The sequence below is a fragment of the Carlito syrichta genome, unplaced genomic scaffold (genome assembly GCF_000164805.1).
Source record: "Carlito syrichta isolate Samal-C Ts95f unplaced genomic scaffold, Tarsius_syrichta-2.0.1 Scaffold123403, whole genome shotgun sequence".
NCBI lineage: Eukaryota > Metazoa > Chordata > Mammalia > Primates > Tarsiidae > Carlito > Carlito syrichta.
The window spans coordinates 27,696-38,687 of NW_007067499.1; the positions used below are offsets into that span (position 1 = coordinate 27,696).

At 53.5% G+C, this 10,992-nt stretch overlaps 2 protein-coding genes across 3 annotated transcripts in view; both read right to left on the minus strand.

Annotated features, from left to right (window-relative positions):
* Positions 1 to 3,659, minus strand: part of LCK (LCK proto-oncogene, Src family tyrosine kinase) — a 27,248-nt gene extending 23,589 nt beyond the window's left edge. For both annotated transcript variants that reach the window (XM_021707690.1, XM_008048395.2), the window contains exon 1: positions 3,530 to 3,659. The gene's annotated coding sequence lies outside the window, so the exon portion shown is untranslated. The remainder of the gene's footprint in view (positions 1 to 3,529) is intronic.
* Positions 3,660 to 6,660: 3,001 nt separating this feature from the next.
* On the minus strand, positions 6,661 to 9,420 carry FAM167B (family with sequence similarity 167 member B). Its single transcript, XM_008048397.2, has 2 exons — positions 8,975 to 9,420; positions 6,661 to 6,901 (listed from the first exon to the last, which is right to left on the minus strand). The coding sequence occupies exons 1-2, from the start codon at positions 9,224 to 9,226 to the stop codon at positions 6,671 to 6,673; spliced, it is 483 nt and encodes a 160-aa protein (XP_008046588.1). The 5' UTR covers positions 9,227 to 9,420; the 3' UTR covers positions 6,661 to 6,670.
* Positions 9,421 to 10,992: the final 1,572 nt, after the last annotated feature.

The following is a 10,992-nucleotide window of genomic DNA, read 5'->3' on the forward strand; positions in this document are numbered from 1 at the left end:
GCCCAGGTGGGTCTCGAACCCACGGGCTCAGGCAATCCACTCACCTCAGCCTCCCAAGGCGCGGGATTACAGGCTGAGCCACTGAGCCCGGCTCACTACTCATTTTTAAAATGTTTGGGTTTCCCTAAATTGCCCAGGGTCGTCTTGAACTCCAGGGTTCAAGCTTCCCAAATTGTTGGGATTTGAGTGTGAGCCACCACACCCAGCCTTATTTATTTATTTATGTATTTATTTATTTGTTTGTTTTTGAGTTGGAGTCTCACTCTGTCACCCAGACTGGAGTGCAGTGGCACGTTCCTGGCCACCACAGCCTTGACCTGCTGGGCTCTGGCAATCCTTCTGCCTCAGCCTTCCAACTAGCCGGAACTATAGGCGCATGCTACCATGCCTGGTTAATTTTTGATTTATTGTAGAGATGAGGTCTCACCAAGTTGCCTGGATGGGTCTTGAACTCGCAGGCTCAGGCAATCCACTCATCTCAGCCTCCCAAAGCTGTGGGATTACGGGTTGAGCCACCAAGCCCGGCCTACTTCTTTATTTATTAGAGCAAAGTCTCACTCTTTTACCCAGCCTGGAGTACAGTGCCATGAACTTAGCTCACTGCAACCTCAAACTCCTAGCTTGGGATACTTTAAAATCAATATTGAGGTTTGTTGTTAGAGGCCACATTCCTAGATGGTATGTTAGTCACTTACATCCCCCACCCTCTCACCACCCTCCCACCCTCTTTCACAATTGCTTTCCCTGATTTGAGCTTGACCTTGAAGCCATCGTCTTGTGGGTGTGTGTATGGAATCATAGAATCCAGTTTGTGTGTGGTTTTTTGTTTGTTTGTTTGTTGAGTTGGTGTCTCACTCTGTCGTCCAGGATGGAGTGCAGTAGCACACTCATGGTCACCGTAGCCTTAACCTGCTGGGCTCAGGCAGTCCTTCCGCCTCAGCCTTCCAAGTAGCGAGGACTACAGGTGCACGCCACCATGCCCCGTTAATTTTTTAATTTATTGTAGGGACAAGGTCCTGCCAAGTTTCCCAGGCTGGTCTCAAACCCCTGGGCTCAGGCAATCCTCTTGCCTCTGCCTCCCTAAGTGCTGAGATTACAGGCGAGAGCCACTATGCCCAGTCCAATTTGTGTTTTATGTGTAGTCCCTGCCTCTGCCTCTGAACTCTGGGCATCTCTGGACACATACTTTCCCTGTGCCAATATGTATTGTATATCGTGTTTCTGATACAGTGTATGTGTATGTGGGGGTGTATGACTGTTTGAGAGACCCTCTTGTAAGACAGACCCTGTGACCCAGCTCAGAATCCAGTCTGTCTGAGTTTTCTCACACTCCTCACACTGTATACAGGAAACAAGCTAATTTGCAAAGCCACACCACAAGTGTAAGCGAATGGGTGGTTCACTGGCCTGCCAGGGCACTGAGTGGGTGTACTTCTGGGTGTGGACAGCCCTCCCTTTGGTGTATCATTTTCAGGGGAAGGGGGGTGCCTCATCCCCCTTAAGCACCTACTATGTGTCAGGCACATCACTGTTATTTTCTCTTTGATTTTCCTGTGAGGGAGGGATCTATCATTGCCTCTTTACAGAGAAGTAAACAGAAGCTCACAGAAATGAAGCTCAAGGAAATGGCAGACCCGGAATTGTACCTGGGTCTGGCTGACTCTGAAATGCTTGTTTTTTGTACCACACCACACCAGTAGGCCCTCTTGCCTTCGGCCTTGCTCTGAGGTCCCTGCCCTCATGGTACCCAAGGAACAGAAGAACTCAGGGACAGTGGCCTTGGCTTCATGTCCTGGGCACTCTCCAAAATGGGCCTTTGTCCTTCTCAGAACAGCCTTGACTTCCAGGAAGCTTTCCAGATCCCCTTGAGGGAAGCCTTCTCCCCTACTCTGAACCAGCCTTCGGCCTGTTATTGGCCCCTATCCACTTGGCCCTTTCTCCCTTTGTGAAGAGCCTCTGTTCCTGAGCCCCAAGGATGAGGGACCCTGTTGGATTAATTCACAGGGCTGGGGGAAGGGAACCGCTTATGCCTGTCCAGGAGTGGATGAACTTTCCCAAGCACAGGGAGAGCCAGCGTGTGCCTCAGCCCCCACTACAGGCCTAGGAGCCGGAGACAGGAGAAAGGCTGGGACATGCTGACTAGATGGAAAGTGTGTGTCAAGAAAAACTCCAAAGAAGAAAGGACACCTGGAAAGTCTGGCTGAGGTGGGGACTCCCCCCGAACATTGAAGGCTCAGAGTTAAAAAGTGAGGGGTGAGCAGGTAACTGAAGATGCCCTCTTGGGCCTCCGCCTCTCTGGGGTTTGAAGCAGGAGAATCAGCTAAGCCAACTGCCCTACACATGTAGGGTGACTGAAGGGGGAGGGAGTGGTGGGGGAGGACATCCTGCTGTGACACTTGGCAGGGGCCAGAATGGCAACTTTCCAGATGGGAGTTCAGCAGTTCCTTGCCCAGTACACACTACCCCCCTGTCTGGGATAAAAATAGCCCTTCCTCTTCCCTTCTCCCATCATTCTCTTTCACCTCCAACTTTCCAGAGTTGGATCAGATATGTCCTTCCGCCCTGGAGACCCACCCAGATGCTAAAATCCCCTCACATGTCCACACACTCCCCTCAGGAGATGCCTCCCTCTCTCAAGCGATATTGGTCACTGAGGCTAAAGTCACTCTTCACGTGGCCATCTTGATGCTCTGGGTGACTCGCTCTCTCTCTATCTCCCTCTCTTTCGATTCTTGTCACTGGGGTCTGTCCCAGGAACCAGCAGGATTCCTGGGTCCCTGGACTAAAGCCCGTCCATCACCCTACTCCATGGGTGCAGGACCGCGGAGGCCGTCACTCTCTCCCAGGTCCCAGCTCCGCCATTGCCTTGCTGAGAGACTGTGGGCAGCAAGTGCCTTGCCTTCTCTGGCCTCAGGAGCTCATCCTCATGGACTGAGGGACCAGACTTGGTAATTTCTGAAGGCCTTTTTTTTTTTGAGTTGGAATCTCACTTTGTCACCCAGACTGGAGAGCAATCTCGACCTGCGGGGCTCAGGCTATCCTTCAGCCTCAGCCTTCAAGTAGCTGGCACTACAGGCACGTACCACCATGCCTGGCTAACTTTTTGATTTATTGTAGAGATGAGGTCTCGTCAAGTTACCCAGGCTGGTCTCGAACCCATGGGCTCAGGCAATTCTTTCACCGCGGCCTCCCAAAGTGCTGGGATTATAGGCATGAGCCACTGCGCCCAGCCTCGGAAGGCCTTTTAAATACCTGACAGTTCATACGCTGGGTATCCAAGAAACATGCTCCCAGGGAGGTGGGGGCTGTTGGTGGACAGGGTGGCAGAGGCAAGAGCCACCAACGTTGCAGGAAAGAAGTGATCCAGCTTCACTGCCTGCCTGCCACCTGACCTCCCACCTGACCCCATCTGTCTCCCAGCTTGAAGACCTGCTGCGTCCCTGGGGAACCTGGCCCCACACGCAGCAGCAGTCTTCTGCTGTGGGGTGTCCCACCACAGTCCCTAGACCCGTGCTCCAGGGCTTCTTACCTGCCCGGCCTGGGAGCTCTCTGGCCCCACTCACATGGTCCTTCTGGCCTAGCCTGGCTGCTGCCTGGACAGTCTCAGCTCCCCTCGCCGTTGCAGCCACCGCCTGTCTCTCTGCACCCACGTCCCACCCTGACTTCCTGCCTCCTCATGAGGGCTCCGCAACCAACCAGGCCCCAGCAGCCCAACCACAAGCCTCCAGCACCCCAAGCTTCCTGCCGCCATAGCCCCCCACCCCTCAGCCCCTGGGGGTCCCCTACATCTCCAGGCCAGGCCCTACTCCTACCCCCTAAGATTTGCACTTGGAGGTTTAAAGCTGAGGGGAAGGTGTTGGTGGACCCTCCCTTCTGCCCTCGGGGATGCACCTGAGCGAGAGATCCAAGGGCTGCCTTTGACCCCCGTGAGCTGGAAGCCTGCAGACACACATGCTGAGCTCACAGTGAAAGGCAGGTCGCTCCTCTGTTATAGTCTCAGAGCTGAGTGGCCCTTTTGTTTTAGTCCGATAGCAAAAGCAACATCCTCAGAGTCAGAGGAGAGGACAATATCCCCATTAAGCAGTTGGAGAGGCACCGCACATACCACAGTTAGATGTCGGGCTAAAACGCTGCTACAGTCAGCTGGAAGAACAATACCCATGTCGTCTCAGAGCACAGGACAATAGCTTTATTATAGTCAAGAGTCAGCTAAGGATGGGCCAACAGCCTGCTTACAGACAGAATACTGGACAGCAGCCTGTTTTCGAAGGTAGGCAGGACAACCCCACATCTTCAAGAGGGCATAGTGACATCCCCCACAGTAGTCAAAGGGCAGGACAATGCCCACTAATCATGGCCGGAGAGTCAGGTAGAGGCAAAGCCACAGCCTCTGGTAGAGGTGAAGGGCTTAGCCCCATCTCTTGCCACAGGTGGAAGGACAGAATAAACATGCCTGTCCAGGCACCCAGGTGCAGGCAGCAGACTGTCAGAACTTTCTGTTATAGGCAGGCGGCAAGACACTCATCACAAGCAGCAAGCAGGCCAAGAATTTCCCCTTCCCTTGGGGCCAAGCTGAGGGTGGCATACATCATAGGCTGAGGGCCAGGGCATCAGTGATGTGAGGAACCCCAGGTGGTCACTATCAGGCTCTAGAGCTCGGCCTTGACCTCAGCAGGAGGAAAGTGTAAATGCGTCAATGCCTGAGCTAGCGGGTGGGGTGAGGGGCGCCCACAGAGCATTGTTGGGGTTTGTGAGGTGGAAGCTGATACTGTGTGCATCTCAGCTGCGGAGGGAGGGGGGGCAGGAAATGGGTGGGGGAAGAGGAAGCCTGAGTTGGAAAGTCAGACAAAGAGGGTAACAGAGAAACAAAGGCTGAGAGATACCAAGTAAAAAACCTGCAGAGTGTTACAGAGCCTGAGTTGGGGCTCCAGGCCCGGTGCAGTGCCCAGCTGCCCTTGCAGTGTAAACCTGACCACTTCACAGGCCATCTCAGGGCCTGCACATAAGAATAACAAGCCTGAGGTGAGTGGAATGCCTGAGCCCACGGGTTCGAGACCCGCCTGGGCAACTTGACGAGACCTCATCTCTACAACAAATCAAAAATTAGCTGGGTGTGGTAGTGCACGCCTGTAGTTACAGCTACTTGGAAGGCTGAGTCGGAAGGATCGCCGGAGCCCAGCAGGTTGAGGCTGCAGTGGCTGGGAATGGCCACTGCACTCCAGTCTGGGCGACAGAGTGAGACTCCAACTCAAAAATAAATGAATAAAATAAATAAATAAATAAATAAAAGTATATCTACTTTATAAAAAAAAAGAAAAGAAAAGAATAACAAGCAACAGCTCACATTTACTGTATTAAGGAACCTCCTCAAGGTCTAATTGAAATAAACAGGGGCCGGGTACAGTGGTTCACGCCTGTAATCCCAACACTTTGGGAGGCAGAGGGGAGAAGACTGCCTGAACCCACGAGTTCGAGACCAGCCTGGACACCTTGGCGAGACCTCATCTCTACAATAAATAAAAAAAATTAGCTGGGTGTGGTAGCGCGCGCCTGTAGTTCCAGCTACTTGGAAGGCTGAGGCGGAAGGATCGCCGGAGCCCAGCAGGTCGAGGCTGCGGTGGCCGGGAGTGGCCACTGTACTCCAGTCTGGGCGACAGAGTGAGACTCCAACTCAAAAAAAAAAAGAAAAGAAATAAACAGGGAAGGCTAGGTATCGTATCGTGGCTCACACTTGTAATCTCAGCACTTTGGGAGGCCAAGGCTGCATGAGGCCAGGAGTTTGAGAACAGCCTGGGCAATACAGCAAGACCTACTCTCTACAAAACATTTTTAAAAAAATAGCTGAGCCAGGCTTGGTGGCTCAGTCTGTAATTCCACGCCTTTGGGAGGCTGAGGTGAGTGGATTGCCTGAGTCTGCGGGTTCGTGACCCGCCTAGGCAGCGAGACCTCATCTCTACAATAAATTAAAAAAAAAATCAACTGGGCGTTGTAGCGCATGCCTGTAATTCCGGCTACTTGGAAGGCTAAGGCAGAAGGATCGCCGGAGCCCAGCAGGCGAGGCTGTGGTGGCCGGGAGCAGCCACTGCACTCCAGTCTGGGCAACTGAGACTCCAACAAAAAAAAAAAAAAAAAAATAGCTGAAAGTGGTAGCTGATTTTTGTAGTCCTAACTACTAGGGAAAGGCTGATACAGGGGGATTGCTTGAGCCCAGGAGTTTGAGGCTGCAGTGAGCCAAGATTACACCATTGTACTCCAGCCCTGTCTTTAAAAAAAAAAGGAAGAAAGAAATGGGGGAGCTGGCTCTGAACCTAGGTCTACCAGATTCTGCATTCTTTTTCTTCAGCAGCACAATGTACCTAAGTCATCTCCCATGGGCCTACAGTGGACCAGGGTGGTCTCAGCGACAGATGACAGACAGATATGGGCCTTGCACTTGAATAAACGACTGCAGAGACCTTGATGGGAAGCACAGAGAGCATTTATTGGGAAGTTTGAGGGTCTGAGCTCTTCCCCTTCCCCCTTGCCAGCTGGGGCGGGAGACGCAATAGGAGCTGAGAAACTGGAGTGTGTCCCCAGCTCTTCCACCAGGTGCTGGCGCCTCTAGGGCATCCCTCCCATCCCCCTTCCCAGACAGGCAGGAAAGCAGCAGTGGGTGCAGCGCAGGTGGCCCTCAGCAGAGAGTGAAGCGTCGGGCGCTGATGTTCATGCGAGTGAGGCCCAGGTGTCGCAACGGCGGGGCCAAGGCCAGGCTGACCCCGGGTTCCAGCTCCAGCTCCAGCTCGGCCTCATCCAGTAGCTCCTGGTGCAGGTGGCAGGCTTGGTCCACCTTCAGCCGATGCAGCCGGGCCCGCAGCCGCAGCAACTGCCCGGCCAGCTGTCGGTCCTGAGCTTGCATCTCCCGCTGCGACCGAGAGGGGGCGTGAGCCTGCTGGACAGGCTCTTTGCCTCCCACCCTTCCTCCCTTCCTGCCAACACTGGGCCTTTGCACTAGCTGTGTCTGCTCCAGCCCCTTTTCACCTCAGCTTGATTCGTACCCATCCCTCAGATCTTTTCTTTTTTTTTTTTTTTTTGAGTTGGAGTCTCACTCAGTCGCCCAGAGTGGAGTGCAGTGGCTGCTCCCGGCCACCGCAGCCTTGCCTGCTGGACTTCGGCAATCCTTCCGCCTCAGCCTTCCAAGTAGCTGGAATTACAGGCGCGCGCTACCACGTCCGGTTAATTTTTTAGATTTATTGTAGAGCTGAGGTCTCGCCAAGTTGCCCAGGCGGGTCTTGAACCCCACAGGCTCAGGCAATCCACTCACCTCGGCCTCCCAAAGCGCTAGGATTACAGGCTGGTAAATCTAAAGTCCTGCATGTCACTCTCCCCACTCTGATCCTCTTCATCCTTCTCAGAGGTAATCATAGCTATATATTCTTTCACATCTTTTATTTTTTTTCCTGAGTCAGAGTCTCACTGTTGCCCAGCCTCAACCTGCTGAGCTCAGGAGATCCTTCTGCTTCAGCCTTTCAAGTAGCCGGAACAACCGGCATGCACCACCACACCCAGCTAATTTATTTATTTATTTATTTATTTTGAGTTGGAGTCTGACTGTCACCCAGACTGGAGTGCAGTGGCCGCTCCCGGCCAGCGCAGCCTCGACCTGCTGGGCTCCGGCGATCCTTCCACCTCAGCCTTCCGAATAGCCGGAATTACAGGCATGTGCTACCACACCCGGCTGATTTTTTTGATTTATGTAGAGATGAGGTCTCGCCTGCCCAGGCGGGTCTCGAACCCTTGGGCTCAGGCAATTCACTCTCTCAGCCTCCCAAAGGTGCGGGATTACAGGCTGAGCCACCGAGCTCGGCTCTGATTTTTTTATAGAGATGAGGTCTTGCCAAGTTGCCCAGGCTGGTCTCAAACTCGCGGGCTCAGGCAATCCTTTCACCTCGGCCTCCCAAAGTGCTGGAATTATAGATGTGAGCCACCACGCTTGGCCTCCAGCTGATTTTTTGATTTATTGCAGAGACGAGTTCTCGCCATGTTGCTCAGACTGGTCTTCAACCCCTGAGCTCAGGCAATCCTCTCACCTTTGCCTCCCAAAGTGCTGGGATTACCATTGTAAACCACAGCACCAAGCCTCATCTCTCAGATCTTGCTTCACACTAGTTGTTGGTTCTCACACCAAACGAAAGCACCACCAATTATTGAGCAACTACAACTTCCTGGGGCCCTGGATCAGCTAAGCAGAATCTCCAAGTTGGAGCCGGGGCATCCTTATATTTGCACATATTGGGCTGAGAGCCACCGATTCAACTCTCACCTCTTCAAGTCTGCCTTCAGCAAGGTCAGTGCCTCCTTTTGTAACTCACTGTTTCTCTGGGTTATAGCAATTCCCAGAGTAGGGGACACCATGTCTTTCCCCACCTATCATGATGCCTGCCCCTCCAAAGACAGGGCTCTGTCCCCAGAGCCATAGGAGCTCAAGGTCAGTAGATTGAATGGAATCCTTCTTCAGCAAGTATCCCCGAATAAAACACCAGACAAGCCGGGCTCGGTGGCTCAGCCTGTAATCCCGCGCTTTGGGAGGCTGAGGTGAGTGGATTGCCTGAGCCTGCGGGTTCGAGACCCGCCTGGGCAACTTGGCAAGACCTCATCTCTACAATGAATCAAAATGAGCTGGGTGTGGTAGTGCATGCCTGTAGTTCCAGCTACTTGGAAGGCTGAGGTGGAAGGATCGCCGGAGCCCAGCAGGTCGAGGCTGCGGTGGCCGGGAGCAGCCACTGCACTCCAGTCTGGGTGACAGAGTGAGACTCCAACTCAAAAAACAAAACAAAACCAAAACACCAGACAAGTGGTTCCTCAGCCCCAGGACACAAGAGTGGGCAGTCGCTAGAGGTGGAGTCCATTCTCATTCCCTCCCCATGCCTGTGGTCTTGGGCTATAAGGAGGACTGGCCCGAAGTCCCTGTGCAAGGATGCCCACCCCGCAGACTCACCAGCTCCCGTCGGAGCCACTCAAGGGCGGAGTCCATTGAGTCAAAGCCACAGATGGCCGCAGGTGCCCCTGGCCCAGGTTTAGCTTGGGCCCTGCGCCAGGCCTGGCTCTGGACCCGGGCTGTCCACTCCAGATATGAGGGCCGCCGAGTCTGCAGTTGCAGCTTGGCCGTCAGCGCCTTCACAGAGTCCAGGCTTTCCTCCTCCTCGTCCTCTTCACCCACTGCCTGGAATTTCAGTGGCCCCAGGGACATGGTGAAGTTGAGGTGAGTGAAGGGCAGGACTGCTGCTCTGGGATTAGAGAAAAGGCTGGCAATGTTGCCCAGGGAGAGGCGGCAGAAGCTGAGGTTGGAGAGTAGGTGGGGAGTGTGAGTTGTGAATGCGCAAGGTGGGTTAGGGAGCTGAGTGTGACAAGGGGAATGAGCAGATGGGTATGTGAGGTCAAGTGTGCAAGGGCTGTAATTTTCCTGGGCTGATTACCCAGGAGCCACGTGATGTCCATCCGGGTGAGGGCAGGAGGAACCCTGCACCTCTGGCCCCTGGGATGAATTTTATTGTCTTTGCCCAGAAGGAGACACCCAGTTCCCAGAAAGGAAGTTGCTCCAGGATGAGAAACGCATCATTCACACCAGAGTCTTGGCCCTCTTCCCAAGACCCAGGTTAAGAGAGTTGAGGGGGAAGGAGACTGACTAGCCACCCCCGGTCCTTATTAGCCCTTCAGCAAAGGAATGTGTCTATTTTTTTTTTTTAGTTGGAGTCTCACTCTGTCGCCCAGGCTGGAGTGCAGTGGCACGCTCATGGCCGCTGCAGTCTTGATCTGCTGGCTGGACTCAGGCGATTCTTCCGCCTCAGCCTTCCATGCTCAGCTAATTTTTTTTTTTTTGAGTTGGGGTCTCACTCTGTCGCCCAGACTGGAGTGCAGTGGCCACTCCCGGCCACCGCAGCCTCGACCTGCTGGGCTCTGGTGATCCTTCTGCCTCAGTCTTCCAAGTAGCCGGAACTACAGGGCACGTGCTACCACACCCAGCTAATTTTTGATTTATTGTAGAGAGAGGTCTTGCCAAGTTGCCCAGGCTGGTCTCAAACTCCTGGACTTAGGCAGTCCTCTTGCCTCCACCTCTTAAAGTGCTGGGATTACAATGTGAGCCATTGCGCCCGGCGGAATACCTTTAGAACGCTGATGTGGGAGTCAGGAGATCTGGGTTCTAGTATTGGCTCTGTGGAACCTTGGACAAGCCACTGACCCTCTTAGAGTTCTGTAGGGATAGATCAAGGATTTCAGACGATGCTCTAAGGAGCCTCAGGCTCCCTTGGAAATCTCTCAAGGCTGCCTGCAGGGGACGGACAGAGCTGTGGGTGGGCTCCTTGCCTTCCCTCTCCCCATTCTTCCCAGAGCTCGAACCAGAGCAGTTCCTTCCTCTCCTCTCCCTTCTTTGTCCTGAGTCAGGATCTCACTCTGCTCCCAGGCTGGAATGCAGTGGCATGATTAGGGCTCACAGCAGCCTCCAACTCCTGGGCTCAGATAATCTTTCTGTCTCAGCCTCCATTCTCCAGTAACTGGGACTACAAGTGCATGCCACCACATGCAATTTTTTTTTTTTTTTTTGAGTTGGAGTCTTACTCTGTCGCCCAGACTGGAGTGCAGTGGCCGCTCCTGGCCACCTCAGCCTCGACCTGCTGGGCTCCGGCGATCCTTCTGCCTCAGCCTTCCAAGTAACAGGAATTACAGGCATGCGCTACCACGCCCGGCTGATTTTTTTTGATTTATTGTAGAGATGAGGTCTCGCTGCCCAGGCAGGTCTCGAACCCATGGGCTCAGGCAATTCACTCACCTCAGCCTCCCAAAAGCGTGGGATTACAGGCTGAGCCACCGAGCCCGGTACATTTTTTTTTTTTTTTTTTTTGTAAAGACAAGGTCTCACTATGTTGCCTAGGCTGGTCTCGAACTTCTAGCCTCAAGTGATCATCCCGACTTGGCCTTTCAAAATACTCAGATTACAAGTGTGAACCACCTTGCCTA

What these genes read in the sequence shown, in the direction of transcription:
- FAM167B (XM_008048397.2), bottom strand. Translation starts at nt 9,226, where the DNA reads ATGTCCCTGGGGCCACTGAAATTCCAGGCAGTGGGTGAAGAGGACGAG. An exon ending in AGTGGCTCCGACGGGAGCTG is followed by an intron (nt 6,902 to 8,974) that starts GTGAGTCTGCGG and finishes TCTCGGTCGCAG; the next exon opens with CGGGAGATGCAAGCTCAGGA.